At 41.6% G+C, this 20,803-nt stretch overlaps 1 protein-coding gene across 1 annotated transcript in view; it reads left to right on the top strand.

Moving 5' to 3' along the window:
• LOC125159788 (ankyrin repeat domain-containing protein 26-like) overlaps nt 1–20,803 on the top strand; it is a 708,468-nt gene that overhangs the window by 602,827 nt on the left and 84,838 nt on the right. The window contains exons 39-42 of the mRNA XM_047848410.1: nt 1,836–1,908; nt 10,178–10,268; nt 14,130–14,166; nt 19,578–19,650. Of these exons, the coding sequence (XP_047704366.1) occupies nt 1,836–1,908; nt 10,178–10,268; nt 14,130–14,166; nt 19,578–19,650 (274 nt within the window). The remainder of the gene's footprint in view (nt 1–1,835; nt 1,909–10,177; nt 10,269–14,129; nt 14,167–19,577; nt 19,651–20,803) is intronic.

Raw genomic sequence — 20,803 nt, 5'->3', positions numbered from 1 at the left:
GGCATCCGATGCTCAAAGATGGGAAGAATACATATTTTTAAAGTGTCTACACTACCCAAAGCCATCTACAGATGTCATGCAATCCCTGTCACCATACCAACAGCATTTGTCACAGAGTTAGACAAACAAGCCTACACGTTGTATAGAACCACAAAAGACCTTGAACGGCCAAAGCAATATTGAAAACGAGGAACCCTGGAGGTATCGCAATCTCAGCTTTCAAGTTCTATTCCAAAGCTGTAGTAATCCAAACAGTATGGTGGGTACTGGCGTACAAAATAGCCTTATAGCTCAGTGGAATAGAACCGCAAACCCAGACATCAATCCACCACTGTATGGTCAGTTCATCTTCTACAAACAGGAACGACTATCCAGTGGGGAAAAGGCATTCTCTTCACCAAATGGTGTTGGGAAAACTGGACAAGCCACATGCCAAAGAATGAACCTGGACCAATTTCTGTACCATACACACAAATAAACTCAGAATGAATTAAACACCTAAGTGTGAGACTTGAAACCATAAAAAAAAATCCTTGAAGAGAGCACAGGCCATCATTTCTCTGACTTTGGCTGTAGCCACATTTTACTAGTTATGTCTCTTGAGCCAAGGGAAATAAAGCAAGAATAAAGTTTGGGGGCTATATCAACCTACGAAGCTTTTGCACAGTGAAGGAAACCGTCAAAACTGAAAGGCAACCTCTGGAATGGGAGAACGAATTTGGAAATGTTTTGCAAATCCAGTAAAGGGTTAGTATCCACAATGTCTAAAAAATGGATACATGTCAACATCACCCCCCTCCAAAAAAGCCCAGTTTACAAATGAGCAGTAGACATAACCAGACACTTTTCCAAAGACAACATACAGATGGTCAACAGACACATGAAAAGATGCTCCCCCAAACTACAACGAGATACTACGTCACACCTGTCAGAATGGCTACACTCCAAGACACAAGAAGCAAGTGTTTGCGAGGATGTGGAGACAAAGGAAACCTCTTGCACCGATGGAGGAAATGCAAATGGGGGCGGGCCCTGTGGAAAACAGTATGGAGGTTCCTCACAAAATTAAAACCAGAACTCTCCTATGATGCAGTAATTGCACTCCTGGATACTACCCAAGAGAATACAAAAACACGAATTCCACGGGACACACACACTCCTGTGTTTATTGCAGCATTATTTCCAACACCCAGCGCAAGCGTCCATTGACAGCTGAGTGAACCAAGACGAAGCCCTATATGAATGTATGTGTGTGTGTATATGTATACCCATACACACACACACACACACACACACACACACACACACACGGTAATATTACTCAATCATAAAACAATGAAATCTTGCCGTTTGCAATCACCTGGATGGAGCCTGAGTGTAGTATGGTAAGCAAAGTCAGGGAAAGACAAATGCCATATGATTTTACTCATGTAGCACTTAAGAAACAACAAACGAGCAAAGGGAGGAAAGAAAAGGGGAGAGAAACCAAGAAATAGGCTCTTCACTGCAGAGAAGAAACGGCTGGTTGCGGAGTGGAGGTGAGTGGTGGGAGGGGTGAAAGAGATGATGGGGATGAAGGAGTGCCCTTGTCATGATGAGCACGGGGTGAGTATGGAGTTGGTGAATCACTATATTGTACAACTTAAACTAAGATAACTCTGGATGTTGCTATTACTGGCATTAAAATAAAACTTAATGAAAAAACCAGAGGCCAATTTTAATGATACCAAGAAACTTCGTGCAATAAACAGATAGGCGACCTTTCCCTTAACTTTTTTAAATTGTGTTGTTAAATGAATGAACATGTTTTTCTTTTATTTTTTTTTGCTCTAAAGGCTTTCCGACAAACCTGGTCCTGATGATTCATGGTCTACATCATCTAGCCAAGTCTTAGATTTTGGGACCAAGGTAAAGTACCCTCCTGTGAAACTCACTTTCCTGCTCTGAATTGAGTTTTCTCCCTTATTTACTCTGAACATTTAAGAGGAGCCTGTGTATCATCATTTTATGTGTGCCATGGAAAGTTAGCAAGAACAAACCACTTTACAGATACATGACACGTTGAATGTTTTGTTTTGTTTTGTTGTACTTTGGTAAATCCTACAGGTGGAGGCTGATAAAAGAATGGGCTGGAAAATATATAATGACCGTCATATTATATTGGGAAAAGCTTTCCCATCATGGAGGCAATATGACATTTGCTTAAGGATAAGGATTCTCACTGTGATAGTAACATGTCTGATAATACTCATGCCCAAATGAAACCTGATTGGGTCCAATAATCTATTGCAGGTCCCCCCCCACCCTGCCCAGGGCAAGTTTTATTTTAGTGACATACAGGATTTTCCTTTGGCTCTATCCTTTGTTCTACATTTAGACTAAAATAATATTACAAAAGGTAGAAATTTAGATGTTTACATTATTTCTCAACATTTACCTTACAAAGCTGTTCTCCTGTAGTTTTCAAATAACTGCATGAAGAGTAAGTTAAAATGGTGCATCTCCCCGAAGAATACGTATTTTGCTGAAAAGAGTAGCTCTATGAGCAGAGGCTCTTCATAGCCAAGTTGTCAACTTTCTGATTTCAGAAATCTTTCCTATTCTAGCTTTGAACACTATCTCCTCCCAGTCCTTGTGTCAGATTCTAAAATTTAAAGCTTCAGACATCTGATATTTATTTCAGTATTCATTTCAAAGCCCCTCAGTCATGATAAGCTCCTGGAGGTTAGGAAACACACTTGTTTGAGTCCTCGAGCTCCTAGAATAACGTCTTGCTTGGAAGAAGCAATGTCATGGTTTTTGAATGTGAATAAATGAGTAGGGAAATGGAATTCCGTAGAATGGAGTTTGAAAAGTAACAAAATACGCATGATATATCACAATTAAATATGTGAATTTAAATGTCAGGCTTCAGTTTATATTCCGTTTTAGTGTCTAACATGTATAAACGCAAATGAATTCTATTGAGGAAATCAGGAGTTACATAAGAAAGAAGGTTACAGTATATTTTTAGTATCCTCCTATTGTGAGCTTAACATTGCAGAGAAAAAGTCCTCAGCCTTTGCTTGTGTAACCCCATCTGTGTCGCATTACACACATCCTTTGAGGGTTCCCATATCTTCCTAGAATTCTCATTCCCAATTCTTTCTCCATAGTGAATGTTGACGTGTTAGGAACCTCCCTTTTTCTGTTCTTTTGTTAGTCTAGTAATAATTTCTAGCTTTTCGGAAGCGATAGATGCCAGGAATTGAAGAGTTTATTTATAGTGAAAAAAATTAAATTCTTTATTAAAGCATTTATAACCAGATAACTGTAGAGTGATAAGAGTCAGTATTATTAGGGATATACCGTGAATCAAAGCCTCTCTTTTACATAAATATTAGATAGATAGATAGATAGATAGATAGATGGATGGATATAGATATAGATAGATAGATAGATAGATAGGTAGAGATAGAGATAGAGATAGAGATAGATATAGATATAATATACATTTACATACACATATATATTTACACTTATATATACACACACATACATGTATACATATATATGTACACATACAGACACACACATATATATATATATATATATGCACACACACACACACACACATAGAGACATATATCTTTAAAAGGTTAAAAGAGACTATTGTTCATAGTATATTCCCAATCCTACTTATATACCTGTTGAAAAATGCATGTTGAAAAATGCATGTTGATTCCACTTACCTTCTTTAGCTCACATTTTTCCTTTTCTTTTTTGTCTTAAGCTCATGCTTGATTGATTGGTCATGTGTTTTTTTTGTTTGTTTGTTCCTTTTTCCCTCTTCTCCCCCCATGCTTTTTACGGTATTTGTAAAATTTTTTTAAAGTTTATTTATTTTTGAGACAGAGAGAGACACAGAGTGCAAGCGGGGTAGGGGCAGAGACAGAGGGAGACACAGAATCCAAAGCAGGCTACAGGCTCCGAGCTGTCAACACAGAGCTCAACGTGGGGCTGAAACCCACAAGCCGTGAGATCATGACTCATGAGCTGAAGGTGGATGCTGAACTGACTGTGCCACATACGTGTTCCCCGCACCAGGCTCTTTTTTAATGGTTTACCCCTACCCTAATTTGTCCTTGCAGAAAGTATTTTTTTAGTGTCTGTTCTTTTAGTACATCACTTTCTGTCAACTCCATTGTCAACATATTGGTTATGGAATTCTACTGTCTGTGTGTGGTTTCCATCCAGGACTCATTGCCCCACAAGGTTTATTATTCTTGTTTTTCTCTCTCTTGGAAGGGGCTGAGCTAAATGTTTTTGAAATGTTTGTATTTCTCTTGGAAAGGGAGGGAGAGAGAGAAAGAATGAGCAAGTGCTCGTTGTTGTGATCTGACAATATGCAAGGTATGATCTCAGTCCTTTTATATTTGTGGAGGGCTGTTTTGTGACCCAGGATGTCACTTGGAGTCATTGGAGAATGGTCTCTGTGCACTTAAGAAGAATGTGCGTTCTACTGCCGTTGGATGAAAAGATCTTAACATATCGGTGTTGATATCCATGTATATAAATGCATATATATTAGGCCCATATATATCTATGTATATCTGAATACATCTGGTCCAATGACACATTGGATCTGTGTTTCCGTACTGATTTTCTGCCTTGACGATACGCCTATTGCCATGAGTGGAGTCTTAAAGTCGTCTACAATCATGGCATTTGTATGTATACATTTAATCATGTTTGTGATTAATCGATTCATATGTGTGGGCGTTTCACTTTGGGGCCATAAACATTTGCAAGTGTTAGCTCCTCTTGATGGATAGACCCCTTAGTTGTGACCCAATGCCCTTCTGAATCTGTTCCTACAGTCTCCGGTTTAAAATCTAGTCTTTCTGGTGGAAGTGTGGCGACTCCAGCCTTCTTTTGACTTCTAGTAGCATGATAGGTGGTTGCCCATACCTTCACTTTGAATCTGGAGGTGTCCTGGGGTCTAAAATCAGTTTCTTGTTGACAACATATAGATGGATCTTGTTCTTTGGTTTTGTTTTGTGTTTTACCCATTCTGATTCCCTGTGTCTTTTGATTGGGGCCTTGAGCCCATTCACATTCAGAGTGATTAGTTAAACATATGGATTTAGTGTCATTGTGTTATCTGAAGGTGTCATGCTTTTGGTGAGGCCTCTGGTCCTTTGTAGTCTCTGCTGCTTTCCCCTCACAGAGTCTCCCCTTAGGATCTCCTGTAGGGCTGGTTTAGTGGTCATGAACTCCATTAGGGTTTGTGTGTCTGGGAAAGCCTTTCTCTCTCTTTCTATTCTAAATGACAGCCTTGCCGGGGAAGGGATTCTTCGCCGCAGATGTTCCCATTCAGCACATTGACCGTTTCCTACCCCTCCCTTCTGCCCTGCCAAGGTTCTTTGGACAGATCTGCTGCTACCCTTATGTGTCTTCCCTTGTCGAATAAGACCCGTTTGTCCCTAGCTGCTTTCAGAATCCTCTCCTTATCTTTGTAGTTTTCCAGTTTCGCTATGGCATGTCGTGGTGTTGACCTGGGTTTGTTGATTTGGAAAGGAATTCTTCTGTGCCGCCAGGACTTGCATGCCCGTTTGCTTCCCCAGATGAGGGAAGCTCTCAGCTATAAGTTGTTCAAAACAACCTTCTGCCCCTTTCTCTCACTCGTCTTCTTCTGGGACTCGTAGGATGTGGCTAATATTTCATCTCACCGAATCACGTCGGTCTCTAGTACCTGCCTCGTGATCTAGTCATTTCCTTCCTTTCCTTTCTCTGCTTCATCTTTGTCCACCATTGGATCTTCTGTTCACCGATTCTGTCTGCTGCTTCTCCCGTCCTTGCTGTCACTGCATCTAGTTTACTTTGTATCTCCTTTACACCATTTCATTTTCAGCGTTCATCGTGACGATTCCTTAGGTCCTTGATCTCTGAAGCAGTAGATTGTCTGCTGTCTTCTGTGCGTGGTGGCAAGCGCAACTATGCGTCTTATGAGTGTCATTCCAAAAATGTGCTCACATATATTGTTTCTGTGTCTTTTGAGCCCTTCTCTGGCTGTCCTTTCTTCCCGGAATGTTTTTTGAGGAGAATTCTTCGATTTCGTCGTTTTGGCTAGATTCCTGCCCTTTATGTGTGTTAATAGCTTGTTCTGTGTCCCACACCTGCGAGTACTACTATATTAAAAAGAGCTCCTACACGCTCCAGGGCCTGGCAGCTGAACAAATGTTTTTGGAGTGTGTTGTGTGCACTCTTTCGGTGCGTCTTTGGCTACTGTTCCCGCTACTTGGAGTGGCGGTTTGGGCCTTCCACCAGGTGTGCTTTGATTTGTTGGTCGAAGTAATCCTGGGAAAAAGGAGAAGAAGGTGGTGAAGTATCCTTAGCCCAAACCAAAAGAGAAATGACTGGAGTGGAAAAAAAGACCAGGCAGTGACTCAAAGGAGCTCTAGGGCTTAATCCAGAAAGAGAGGGAGGAAAATGAAGAAGGAGATCTAGAAAAGTATAGAGAAAATGTGCAATCAAACCCACAAAGAACCAGAACAGAGGAACAAAGGGAGAAAAATATATAGATATATCTATATCTATATCTATCTATCTATCTATCTATCTATCTATATCTATGTATAGATATACAGGTATATATTAAGATATACAGATAAATGTAGAGATATAATTAGCTTTGACCCACGTCAACTCGAGACTACTAGACTGTTTCCAAAGGGAGACAAGGAAAGAGGAGAGTAGAAAGAGAAACAAGGGAAAAGAGAAGAAAGGGAAAGCAAAGGAAAGAAAAGATGGGCGCCTGGGTGTCTCAGTAGGTGAAGCGTCCGACTCTTGAATTTGGCTCACGTCATGTTGTCACTGTTGGTGGGTTCGAAACCCCCATCAGGTTCTGCAGTGAGAGCATGGATCCTGCTCGGATTCTCTCTCTCTCCCTCTCTCTGCCTGTCTTCTGCTTGATCACTCACTCTCTCTCTCTCTCCAAATAAAGAAATAAACGTTAAAAAAGAAAAAGAAAGACAAAAGAATAATAACTCAAATGAAAACAAACAAACTAAGATAGAAAACCGGAGGAGAGTTGTCTATTGGTGCCTGGGACTGGTGGCTGTGCTGGTCTAGACGACGGGCTGTCTGGTCCCATGAGTGTCAGTCTCACTCCTATAGAGAAGCAGTTACGAGGCACAGGGAGTCAGGGTTTGGTGTAATGGGCCTGCCTCCACGGAGGCTCAGTGTCCATTCCCTGAAGCCCCACGATGTTGGTCATGGGGAGAGAAATGGCGACACCCCAATCTCTCCTGCCCACACGAGGTGTCTCAAAACTCACTGTTTAGGCTATCCTCACGGAATAGCCTGGGGAGCCGGCTTGTCTTGCTGCACAGTCCCCTGTGCCACCTGAGCACTGAGCTGGGATTCAAAACCCTGTAGGATCCCGCTTTGCTCGGACCTGGTAGTGGAGTTGCGCCACTCTGCCCAGTGGACAGAAGGCCTCTGGCTCGTGCCTGCACGGTCTTTTTCCCTTGGGCAGGGCAATACCTCCCCTTTCCACCGTACTCAAGGTGTTCTCTCCCAGTGTAGCCCTGAGATTGCTACCAAGCCTAGGGGCGGCTCCCTCCAAACCAGGCATGGGAGGTCGTAGCTCTGGTCTAGAGAAAGTCTGGCCACCTTGAAAATACTGTTTTTTCAGCCTCTAAGGCGGTTTTGCAAAGTAGAAACTGGCTCTCTGGACCTCTCCTTGGTCTGTGGTCCGGACAGGCTTTCTCATATCCAAAGGCACTTCCCACAGCCTCTCTCTCTACCTTCCTTTCGTTTCTCCACCAAAGGGCTTCCCCCACCTCATGCCTGTGCTGCCCATTTTATTTCTCCCAATTCGCATACACACCCTTCTGTCCCGCCAAGCTGTCACTCTGCACCTGTGGAGATTTTTCTGTCCCTCTGCAGCCTGTATTCCTGCCATTCCAAGTGTTGTGACCTCAATACTGCTGTGTTTGAGGGACAAGGGAAATTCTGATCCCCTCCCCTGCCATCTTAACTCCCCCCTCCACCTTTTACTTTCTTTTTCGCAGTTTCAAAGTTGGGTGCCTAATCGACTAAGTCACCCAGGCCCCCCAGGAATACTTGTTTTCAATGGGAAGATGTTCGAAGGCCAATAAAATGGCCCTAGTGTCCAGAAAAGAATGGCAAAGTTAGAATCGGCTTTTGATTTTCTCATGTGGGGCTATAATAAGTTCCAGTAAACTCTTAGTGGAGACATCATATAGGTATACGTTGGACCCTTGAACAAGATGGGTTTGGACTGTGGGAGTCCACATACATACAGATTTCTTTTCAATAAATACAGTACCATCCTGTATTTTCTCTTCCTTATGATTGTCTTTTTCGTCTTGGGTTTTTTTTTTTTTAATTATTTATTTTGGGAGAAAGAGAGGGGACAGAGCAGGTGAGTAGGGAAGCGGGGTCAGAGAGAGAATCTTCATCAGGCTCCAGACTGCCAGCGTTGAACTCAGGAAGTCTAGATCATGACGTGAGCCAAAGTCAAGAGCCTGACCCTTAACCGACAGTGCCACCCAGCACCCCTCCCTTATGATTTTCTTAGTAACCTTTTCTTCAGTTGATAGTGTAAGGATACAGTATGTAATACATATAACAGGGGAAACATGCATTAATCGACTGTGTATATTGTTGGTAAGCTCAGCATTCCGTTATCCTAACCCTGACCTCCCATGCTCAGTGTACAGAGTCAATGGCCAAATGATGCCGAAAAGGTAGATTAGACCTAGAGAGCGTACACAAGCGCTTCTGCTTTAATGTTCTGGTTTTCAATACATATATACTTTTTGATTTCTAAGTGTAATTGCTTCGAAAGTAGGAAATTCAGTAGGCATTTTTGTTTTTTTGATTTGGTTTTGAGGTTTCAAAAGATATTTGTGGATTTTCGAGTGCATGGCCATCAGAGCCCGTAACCCTTGCTTTGTTCAAGGGTCAACAGTAGAGTGATTTGGTACTTTTGAGATCTTCTCAGTGAGATTAGTGTAAATGTTTTGACCTTAATTACTTGGTCCTTGTATACTGAGTACGTACGAAGCAGTTAGCTACTGAGTGTACAAGTGGAGGGTTTAGGTTGTTGTGGTCGGAGCAGAAAAGTAAGTCAACAGCAATCCGTTATAAGTCACTATAAAGGCTTCATCGATAGGAAATGGACAATGTTAGTTGAGAGAAAATTGGGGGGGGGGGCGTTTGTAGTGAGGATGAGGATGAGAGTGGGAGTGGGAATTTTGGTAGTCGGAAAAGATCTGAGAGTGGCAAAAGGTGCCAAGTGAAAGATGAGAAGGACCAGTCGTGTAGACCGTGGCGAGGGACATTCTGGACAGAGAGGACCACGGATCATCATTTTACTCCAATGTCTTGGAGTCACCAAGAAGTAGGAAGGCTCACTCCATCATCATAATCATTATTATTGTTGTGTGTAAAAAAGAGAGTGTGCATAGGGAAATGAGTGACTAAGACATACATGTTCTTATACTTGCCGTTTGAATGCTTACTACACATTGTGAAGAGTTCCATACCTATATCTACATTGTTTCTGCTACTAGTTCACCGTGATTTTCAGAAAAGTTTTTTCTTACTACTTTGCCATTCGATCCAACCCTTCTTTCGTCAAGAAAAAGGTCAAGCCTTTGTTTCCCTGAACGAAGCAGCAGCTACAACAGTGTTTTGTTGATACTCAACATGATACACTCCAAAGTTTCTGATCATGTGAGGTATGAATTGACACTGAAACAAATGTCTGCCATTTGGTTAGAAGCAGTTTTCATTTATAGCAAGTACATTTTAAAGAATTTGTTTCAAAACTTATTTCAAATGTCCTTTTATTTTGGTCAGGAATGCAAAGGAAGGTGTTTTGTTAGTTCCTTTTTGAAATCTGCATACAAGCCAGGCTTCTGCCTTTGAAAGTCTTTATTCTGGCCTTCCATGATCAGTTTAGAGAGTCAATAGCCAAATGAAGATTCAAAGGGACGCTGAATCAAGAGAGCATATGTGAGGTTTTGTATTTAAATGTTTTGGTGTTCAATACATTTTCCTTATTTGTAAGTCTGATTGTTATTAAAATCATAAATTCAGAAATTTTCTTGGAAAAGGCTTAGGAAGTCTTCACGCAACTCATTACTGATGCTACTTTTAACAGAGTATGTCTGAGAAGCCCAACAAATATGTTCCTCATGTCTCTGGAGCTGTGGATCAGAAAGGGCAAAGGATATTACATGGACAAGTAGAAGGTAAGAACTGTATTTTATTCAAAGGTCATTTGACAGAAGGTTGATTTAAAACAGGAATACTGATATGTTCTAATATCTCAAGAAAACGGCCTGTTAAGTGCATAGGAAAGAGAAAGAGATGTGAAAAGGAGGTAAGTTGCATATCGTATGTGGTGTCAGCAACAGATTAAATTGAGAGTGCCACCAAAGGAGCTAAATGACTAGTTCCCTTTCAAGACCCTGGAAGGCCCGAGGAACCCCAGGAAAGAAGAGAAGAGCCAAAGAGGGAATCATGTGAATGGCAGAGACTACAGGGAATAAATGAAGGAAGGTAAGCCGGTGTGTATGGTGTTTGTACTGGAAGGTGGTAAAATACACTAGTTCTTTAAAGGGAAGAGCAGACTATTGGAAATGCAGCAACACTATCAGGTGAGCTTCTCGTACCAGAATTTGTCAGAGTCGTATCCCCAAATGTTCCCACTCTTACTGTTATCCTCACTGTTGGCAAGACATTAAGGCCTGACCTAGCTGATGATGCAGAGTTATGTCCTAAGTACCATGGGTGAACATAAGCGTTTGTAGTCAGCGATAAATGTATATACGTTAATGCCATATAAAATGGGGGTACTTCATACGGTAGTATCCTTTAGGGCAAAATAAGAGAATTGGAAGGAGGGTCACATAAGGAGACATCAAGATAACGCATCGGACATTTTGGATGCCGTATTTGTGACTTTTGATTACTTTGGCAATAACTGCCTTTAATAGGTGAACTATATTTTTAATGTTCTGGGAAAATAAGGAAAAGAAACAAAAGCACACTATAATCAGTAGTATGTTTTCATATTCTGTCTGACAGTTCTGGTTGTTGTAGAATGATCCCTGTTACTTCTTTGATTCCTATCTGCCAGAAAAATGAACTAAGTCCTAGGGAGTTGGAGAAAATTAACTGATTTTTCATATTTCAGAGAACTTTTATATGGTAGAACATAGGGGCAATCACCAGGATTTGCTCTCTCTCTCTCTCTCTCTCTCTCTCTCTTTTCGGAGTAAAATAAGATTGTTGCTTGTTTCACACTTTCTGACATCATGATTTCATGTATTCCTTTTAAACCTTTCTTCAAATGGATATATAGGTATGTAGGAATTTTCAAGTCAAATACCAAGAAAAGAGATTCCAGGAAAGGTATTCTGTGACATAACCTTCTGACTGTAACCACGTGTAAGACATCAACCCAAATAATAAAATTTCACAAAGTGCAGTTGTGTTAGAGGCATCCCAGTGACACCCAGATTTGATGATTCACTAGAAGAGGTCACAGGACTCCGCATATAGTTGTAGTCATGCGTGTGGATTGGTATGGGGACAGGCTAGAAAGGCCAATCAGCACCGAGCAATGGTGCACGGGGTGAAAGGCCAGAGGAAACCAAGCGCAGGCTTCCAGGAATCCTTTCTCTATGGAGTTGGCAGGATGTGCTAAATTCCTCCAGCATGAAATTAGGACAGCACAAGTGAAATGTTGTGGGCCAGTACGAGGCTTATGGATACTCAGTGCCCGAGGTTTTCATCAAATGCTAATCACATAGGCATCTTCTCCTTAGCATGTCCCCAAATTCCAGGTTTCCAGAAAGGAAATCAAGCGTACGGCCTTAAGCACATTGAGTGTAGCAGCACTTAGGCACAGTGAACCACTCTTAACCAGCTAGGGAATGGTGGGAACCCTCCTTAAATCCAAGATCCCAGGGAACAGCCAAGGGCCAGTCATTCAAGTAGGATGTTCTGAGGGTAGCCATCTTCGGCCTGCTGGGTGAAATCTGTTCTGCATAGGAATTATAGCCCTGACGTCATTTTTGGTGGTGTCTTCAAATTTTGTTTTACTAGCAAGTAACATGACGGTTACCATGGTACTGGTTTCAGTTTCATCATCCATATGAAGTAGGTATTTGTGTAAAAAGTACTAGGGCAATATTAGGTCATTATCATCTTTTTATTTTTTTATGTGATTAAGCTTTCATTATGATTCTTAGGTGTGATCAACATAATGATTTTTGATTTAAACTTAGAATGAAAATCTCTTAATTATCTGGAAAACCCAGGTTTGTTTCCTATGGTGCTGAACCCCTGTTTGTAGGTATAAGATTTCGGATCATATTCATCAATTGTTTTCTTGCCTAAGTATACAAATAACTGTTGTATTTTTGTGTTTTGTTTATGCATTTTCATATACTTCCAAATGGGAGACAGTACCCCTATTGTGTTACTTTGATCTCTATTTTAATGTTCAAGGTGACTGTATCATGAGTTTGTATATGCTAAGAGTAGCTTCAATGGATACCATATTTTGTTGTTTTTGTTGTTTCATACATTTAATAAGCCTGATTTTTGACATCAGTTTTAAGTTCACAGCAAAATATAATAGGAAGTACGGAGAGACCCCATATAACACACCGCGCTCCCGTACACGCCTAGCCTCCCCTGCTGTTAACATCTGGCACGACAGTGGTCCATTTTTAGTAGGATTTTTTTTTTCAGTTCCTTGGTTTAGTTTTGAGCGAGAGAGCATGCATGCGTGTGAGCAGCCAAGGGGCAGAGGGAGAGGGGGGAAAGAATCCTGTGCTGTCAGCACAGAGCCTGATGCAGGACTTGATCCCATGAACGGTGAGATCATGACCTGAGCTCAGATCCAGAGTTGGACGCTGAAGCAACTGAGCCACCCAGGCACCCTACGACAGTGGTGCATTTTCTACGGACACGAACTGTTCATTTGGAGGCCAAGTCTCTAATGTGCATTAGTGTTCAGCCTTGGTGTTATACATTCTATGAGTTTTAACAAATGTGTAATGATGTGAATCCACCTTTGTGGTATCGTGTGAAAGAGTTGCACTGCCTTAAAAGTCCTCTGTGCTGTGCCCGTTTATCCCTACGTTCACCCCAACCCTTAGCTCCAGAGCCTTGCTCTTTCCAGGTGTCATATAGTTAGAATCATAGAGTGGATGTCTTTGAATGTTTAGAAAGTGAAAATATCCTGGTAATTGAATGTAGGCATTCAAGCTATTCTTTGCCCTTTGTTTCGTTTAGTTGCTCATCAGTAGAGGATCTGCTGGCCTCTGCCTCCCATGAAAAAAAGTATGATTTCTCTAGATGTGTGTCACCTAATGGGGAGGGTTGAGAAAAATGACATCATGAACCACTACAGAGCACTCACATTGGGATCCTCCTCCTCTGTGATGTGCGGTGGGTCTAGATGGACTCTCTAGCAATGGAAGGAGACAGCCTCAAGAGGTTAGAACCATATCAAACTGGAATGCCAAATTTTTCCTTCTTGCCTTGCCAGTGGAAATAAGGCCAGGGAGAGTCTGTTTGCTATGGTTTGGCCATGCTGCAAAGTACAATGGCTATAGAGCACACGTTGTGAGGGGGTGTTTCCTCCTAAGACTGAGGAGTGTCTGCTGAAGAGCTGGGGAAGTTCTGCCGTGTTCCCGCAAAATAAAGATACTCTCTTTCAACTCCTCTAGGAGTGGAAGTCCAGAAAAATCATGCTAGTTTCAGTCTGACACTGGCCGCTCATGATAATCATTCTCCTAACGCTACCAGTTGCCTCCAGTGCCATAGAGTCGGTCAGTGATGGCCATTGTAAACATCAGTTCCCCTGTAGGTGTCAAATTCTGATAAAACCCATTCTTGCTTTTGGTCAATATAGAGGAGAAAGTAAGATTTCTTAGTGCTTTAAGCCTACGAATGGTATAATTACCATTCAGTGTAGTGTGGTTTCCAGGTGTGGTCCCAAAGCAATACTTTTTCACAAATCGTAAGCCGTACACTTGTAATTTCCTCTATTTTTTCGATTGTTGATTTAACATGTATTTTGCTTTCTTCTTTAGGAGCAGATAAGAATGCTGAGGAAGATTCTATAGCCAGGTAGGATTTTTATGGATTTGTAAAACTGACATTTGCTGGGGCACCTGGGTGGCTCAGTCGGTTAAGGGTGTGACTCTTGACTTCAACTCAGGTTTGTGAGTTCAAGCCCCACGCCGGGGTTTGCGCTGACAGCCTCCTTGGGATATGTTTCCCGATTTCTGTGTGCACTCACTCTCAAAGTATAAAGGAATGAAATGAAATGAAACGGATAATGAAAGGAAAGGAAAGGGAATGAATGAACTGAAAATTATGTGTCTCCTAAGGGAACGCAGAGAACAAAACCAGTTGTTGCGTGTTCTACGCTGGACCAGACACTATATCCTATGGGTACCATCTGTTCAGTTATATAGTCATTGTACAGCTTTGCAAAGTAGCTGTGTTATTGTAGCCTACTTTTTATTACTTTGGCAACTGTGGTTCAGGGAGGTTGATGACTCGACCATGCTTCCATAGTTAACGGGTAGCTGAGGGGCTTTGCCCGTCAGCCCTTGAAGCTTCCGCATCCATTCTCTGGTTCCTCAGCAGCACGGAGATGAAGATACAGATCCTAGGGCAGATCAACTCAGAATGTCAAAGATAATGATGTCGGAACACGAATTTAGGGTTTGCTTAAGAACCCAGGTTAGTCCAAGCATTTGGCCTCATGTATTTGACCACTAGTGCTAACACAAGTCATTAGTGCAGTGGTAACTCGTCCCTTGTTTTTACCATCCGAGATTTTAGGGTGGATGTCAGCTATGGCCATGGTGTCAAGGCTTTTACATAATAAGCAAGATGTCGTCAGGCAAGTCCTTAGACGTAGTGATGTCCCCTCTTCTTGAGACAAATGAGGTTTCTGTAAAAGAAGGATATCTAGTTGTAGACCATGTTACGTTAATTAAACTCACTCTCTATTTTGAGGATATTGCTATATGATTCTCTGTTGCCTAAGTTCCCAGGCTGGTTTCCCTTTGGGCTAGTACCCTTGTCTAGTTCTAGGAAGCTTTTTGGGTTTTTTTGCAGCTTTTTTTCCCCATGACTTTTTGTACTCTGTTTTTGCCTTTTGACTTTCTTCTCTGGTTTCCTTGCTATTTCTTCTTCTTCTTTTTTTTTTTTTTCCAAAAATTTCCCCACTTCGGCCAGCGAAGGACTCTCCGTTTTTCTAGAGGCCAAATCAAAAGCACTTAGGGTCTCAAGATTTACGGAACCACAGACATTAATTCCTGAAAACACCCTCTGGTACGTCAACCTATGTTTCAGCTCCTTGCCCGATGGTTGTTTCCCTGGAGAATTTGAAACTCAAAAGAGATTGAAGTGACCTATTTGGATATGATAAGTGACAGAAATGCGATTTAAATTCTGGTTTTCTTTTTTTCTTTCTTTCTTTCCTTTCTTCCTTATTTTTGTCTTCATCTTGCAGGCAACTGTTTAAAAATAGAAAGCTGGGGAGTTGGTCTAATGAATACAGTGCAGGAGGGTAAGAATCGAATTAGCAGAGGAGACCAGGTTTCAAGGAGAACAACACTGAGTTGGTTAGGAATACGAGTTTGAGAAAAGATGTCAGAATACGGGGGTTTATGCCAAGTGAGATAAAGGTGGTTGACAAGAACGAAGGACCCAGGATTAGGGGAGTTGTTTAGAAAGGCATATTCAAATAGAGAGTTCAAGAGGGTCGTGACCAGGTTTCTGCTTTTGTGTGCGTTGGTTTCATTGAAGGTGCGAGCATACCTCAGCTTTTCTGATGAGAGAGATTAAAAATCATTTGAGCAGCTGGGAAGAGTCTGTTTACAGCAAATAGAAATATGATATCCCCTACTTCCACCCCAACTGAGGGAGGATAGCTTAGATCCTCTCAAGGAATTGGGGGTGGGGGGTGGAGATTCCGAACATCAGGGATGTATGGCCCAAGGCAAGCTGTCTCCTCACTCCACCTCTTTTCCTAAATCTGTGATGCCCTTCCCATGTACTTGTAGGGCTGGAAAGGGGTAGGACTGACTTGTCAAATCAGTAAGGGAGCTTCATCTGGATCGGTGATAACATGCCTATGTTGAGGTGACTGTGTGGATGACTGAGACTGCCAGTTAGCTTGTTCTCCAGGAGCAGGACATGGTTCCTACCCTCGGTCATTTGAGCCCATCCTTGTTGTAGGTGTGTGTGGCTTCATAGGCTAAAGATTGAAAGGTTGGGGGATGCCACAGAACCGTGCCGAAGAGTGATATAGGAGTGGGAGCTCATAGGGAAGAAAATAGTCAGGCAGCGTATAGAGAAACAGAGGCACAACTACCAGGACCATTTTGATCACAGTCTCTGTCCTTGGGTAGCTGAATGCCCCTGAAGGCTTGGAATGTCTTGCTAGTTATTATGGACCTAAATAAGGCAAGACCAGTGTGGGAACAAAGTTGGCCTTGGGAACTTTGACTCTTTCCATCTCTTGTTAGTACTACCACTCATAACATAGAAACCGAAACTTTGATACGTTTACTTAAACGGAGGTCTACCTGACACACAAGGTAATATGTGATGCAACAACTCTGGATGTTTCACCGTGATCGCCATAAGCGTAGCTCCCATCTGTTAATGTATGATGCTATTACGATACCACTGGCTAGATTCCCTATGCTGTACCTTTGAGCCTTGTGATTTATTCATTCTATAACTGGAACCCTGAACTCCCCTCTCCCCTTCCCCCACTTTGTCCATCCCCCCACCTCCCCTCCCTTCTGGCAAGAGTCAAATCTCTGCAGTTATGGGTCTGTTTCTGCTTTTGCTCTGTTTGTTCATTTATTCCCCTTTTTACATTCTACACAGAAGTGAAATCATATAGGATTTGTCTTTCTCTGTCTGACTTATTTCACTTACCCTCATACCATCTAGGTACATCCATGATGTTGCAGATGGCAGCATCTCATTCTCATTTAGAGCTGCGTAATATTTCAGTGTGTGCATGTCTGTGTGTGTGTGTGTGTGTGTGTGTGTGTGTGTATGTCTGCGTGTGTGTGTGTGGTGTCTTCATGTATTGGTGGACACTTGGGTTGCTTCCGTATCTTGTCTATTGTAAATAATGCTATAATAAAGATAGGGGTGCATATATCTTTTCAAATTAGTACTTCCATTTCCCTTGGGTAAATAAATACCCAGTAGTGGAATCACTGGATCCTGTGGTATTTGTGTTTTAAATTCATTGAGGCCCCTCCATAGTGGCTTTCACTGTGGCGATACCAATTTATATCCCATGACCGGTGCACAAGGGTTGTTTTTCCTCCACACCCTGAGCAACCCTTGTTGTTTCCTGTGTGTTGAAACTGAGCCATTCTGACAGATGTGAGGTGAGAAGTCATTGTGGTAACGTTTATACATTTCATTTTCAACCATTTCAGAGCATTGTCTGCCTGTCACATTTGGTTATGGAAACTCAGACTGGGTCTTTCCTGGAGATTTCACAGGGTAGGAGAGGTCGAGGCCAAATAGAGAACAGAAAGCTTTTTTTAAAACAGGGTCCAAATTGTGAAAGCCCTGTACTCTGGAAAGCGTAAAACACTGATGAAAGAAATTGAAGGTGACGGAAAGAAAGAGAAAGACATCCGATGCTCACAGATGGGAAGAATACATATTTTTAAAGTGTCTACACTACCCAAAGCCATCTACATATGTCATGCAATCCCTGTCACCATACCAACAGCATTTGTCACAGAGTTAGACAAACAAGCCTACACGTTGTATAGAACCACAAAAGGCCTTGAACGGCCAAAGCAATATTGAAAACGAGGAACCCTGGAGGTATCGCAATCTCAGCTTTCAAGTTCTATTCCAAAGCTGTAGGAATCCAAACAGTATGGTGGGTACTGGCGTACAAAATAGCCTTATACTTCAGTGGAATAGAACCGCAAACCCAGACATCAATCCACCACTGTATGGTCAGTTCATCTTCTACAAACAGGAACGACTATCCAGTGGGGAAAAGGCATTCTCTTCACCAAGTGGTGTTGGGAAAACTGGACAAGCCACATGCCAAAGAATGAACCTGGACCAATTTCTGTACCATACACACAAATAAACTCAGAATGAATTAAACACCTAAGTGTGAGACTTGAAACCATAAAAAAAAAAAAAAATCCTTGAAGAGAGCACAGGCCGTCATTTCTCTGACTTTGGCTGTAGCCACATTTTACTAGTTATGTCTCTTGAGCCAAGGGAAATAAAGCAAGAATAAAGTTTGGGGGCTATATCAACCTACGAAGCTTTTGCACAGTGAAGGAAACCGTCAAAACTGAAAGGCAACCTCTGGAATGGGAGAACAAATTTGGAAATGTTTTGCAAATCCAGTAAAGGGTTAGTATCCACAATGTCTAAAAAATGGATACATGTCAACATCACCCCCCTCCAAAAGAGCCCAGTTTACAAATGAGCAGTAGACATAACCAGACACTTTTCCAAAGACAACATACAGATGGTCAACAGACACATGAAAAGATGCTCTCCCAAACTACAACGAGATACCACGTCACACCTGTCAGAATGGCTACACTCCAAGACACAAGAAGCAAGTGTTTGCGAGGATGTGGAGACAAAGGAAACCTCTTGCACCGTTGGAGGAAATGCAAATGGGGGCGGGCCCTGTGGAAAACAGTATGGAGGTTCCTCACAAAATTAAAACCAGAACTCTCCTATGATCCAGTAATTGCACTCCTGGATACTATCCAAGAGAATACAAAAACACGAATTCCACGGGACACACACACTCCTGTGTTTATTGCAGCATTATTTCCAACACCCAGCGCAAGCGTCCATTGACAGCTGAGTGAACCAAGACGAAGCCCTATATGAATGTATGTGTGTGTGTATATGTATATCCATACGCAGACACACACACATACACACACACACACACACACACACACACACACACTGTAATATTACTCAATCATAAAACAATGAAATCTTGCCGTTTGCAATCACCTGGATGGAGCCTGAGTGTAGTATGGTAAGCAAAGTCAGGGAAAGACAAATGCCATATGATTTTACTCATGTAGCACTTAAGAAACAACAAACGAGCAAAGGGAGGAAAGAAAAGGGGAGAGAAACCAAGAAATAGGCTCTTCACTGCAGAGAAGAAACGGCTGGTTGCGGAGTGGAGGTGAGTGGTGGGAGGGGTGAAAGAGATGATGGGGATGAAGGAGTGCCCTTGTCATGATGAGCACGGGGTGAGTATGGAGTTGGTGAATCACTATATTGTACAACTTAAACTAAGATAACTCTGGATGTTGCTATTACTGGCATTAAAATAAAACTTAATGAAAAAACCAGAGGCCAATTTTAATGATACCAAGAAACTTCGTGCAATAAACAGATAGGCGACCTTTCCCTTAACTTTTTTAAATTGTGTTGTTAAATGAATGAACATGTTTTTCTTCTATTTTTTTTTTGCTCTAAAGGCTTTCCGACAAACCTGGTCCTGATGATTCATGGTCTACATCATCTAGCCAAGTCTTAGATTTTGGGACCAAGGTAAAGTACCCTCCTGTGAAACTCGCTTTCCTGCTCTGAATTGTGTTTTCTCCCTTATTTACTCTGAACATTTAAGAGAAGCCTGTGTATCATCATTTTATGTGTGTCATGGAAAGTTAGCAAGAACAAACCACTTCACAGATACATGACACGTTGAATGTTTTGTTTTGTTTTGTTGTACTTTGGTAAATCCTACAGGTGGAGGCCGATAAAAGAATGGGCTGGAAAATATATAATGACCGTCATATTATATTGGGAAAAGCTTTCCCATCATGGAGGCAATATGACATTTGCTTAAGGATAAGGATTCTCACTGTGATAGTAACATGACTGATAATACTCATGCCCAAATGAAACCTGATTGGGTCCAAGTATCTATTGCAGGTCCCCCCCCCCCCCCCCGCCCAGGGCAAGTTTTATTTTAGTGACATACAGGATTTTCCTTTGGCTCTATCCTTTGTTCTACATTTGGACTAAAATAATATTAGAAAAGGTAGAAATTTAGATGTTTACATTATTTCTCAACATTTACCTTACAAAGCTGTTCTCCTGTAGTTTTCAAATAACTGCATGAAGAGTAAGTTAAAATGGTGCATCTCCCCGAAGAATACGTATTTTGCTGAAAAGAGTAGCTCTATGAGCAGAGGCTCTTCATAGCCAAGTTGTCAACTTTCTGATTTCAGAAATCTTTCCTATTCTAGCTTTGAACACTATCTCCTCCCAGTCCTTGTGTCAGATTCTAAAATTTAAAGCTTCAGACATCTGATATGTACTTCAGTATTCATTTCAAAGCCCCTCAGTCATGATAAGCTCCTGGAGGTTAGGAAACACACTTGTTTGAGTCCTGGAGCTCCTAGAATAACGTCTTGCTTGGAAGAAGCAATGTCATGGTTTTTGAATGTGAATAAATGAGTAGGGAAATGGAATTCCGTAGAATGGAGTTTGAAAAGTAACAAAATACGCATGATATATCACAATTAAATATGTGAATTTAAAAAGTCAGGCTTCAGTTTATATTCCGTTTTAGTGTCTAACATGTATACACGCAAATGAATTCTATTGAGGAAATCAGGAGTTACATAAGAAAGAAGGTTACAGTATATTTTTAGTATCCTCCTATTGTGAGCTTAACATTGCAGAGAAAAAGTCCTCA

This window comes from Prionailurus viverrinus, unplaced genomic scaffold (assembly GCF_022837055.1).
Source record: "Prionailurus viverrinus isolate Anna unplaced genomic scaffold, UM_Priviv_1.0 scaffold_62, whole genome shotgun sequence".
Classification (NCBI taxonomy): domain Eukaryota; kingdom Metazoa; phylum Chordata; class Mammalia; order Carnivora; family Felidae; genus Prionailurus; species Prionailurus viverrinus.
The sequence above is the reverse complement of the archived record's forward strand: the minus strand, read 5'-3'. Positions and strand labels throughout refer to the sequence as shown.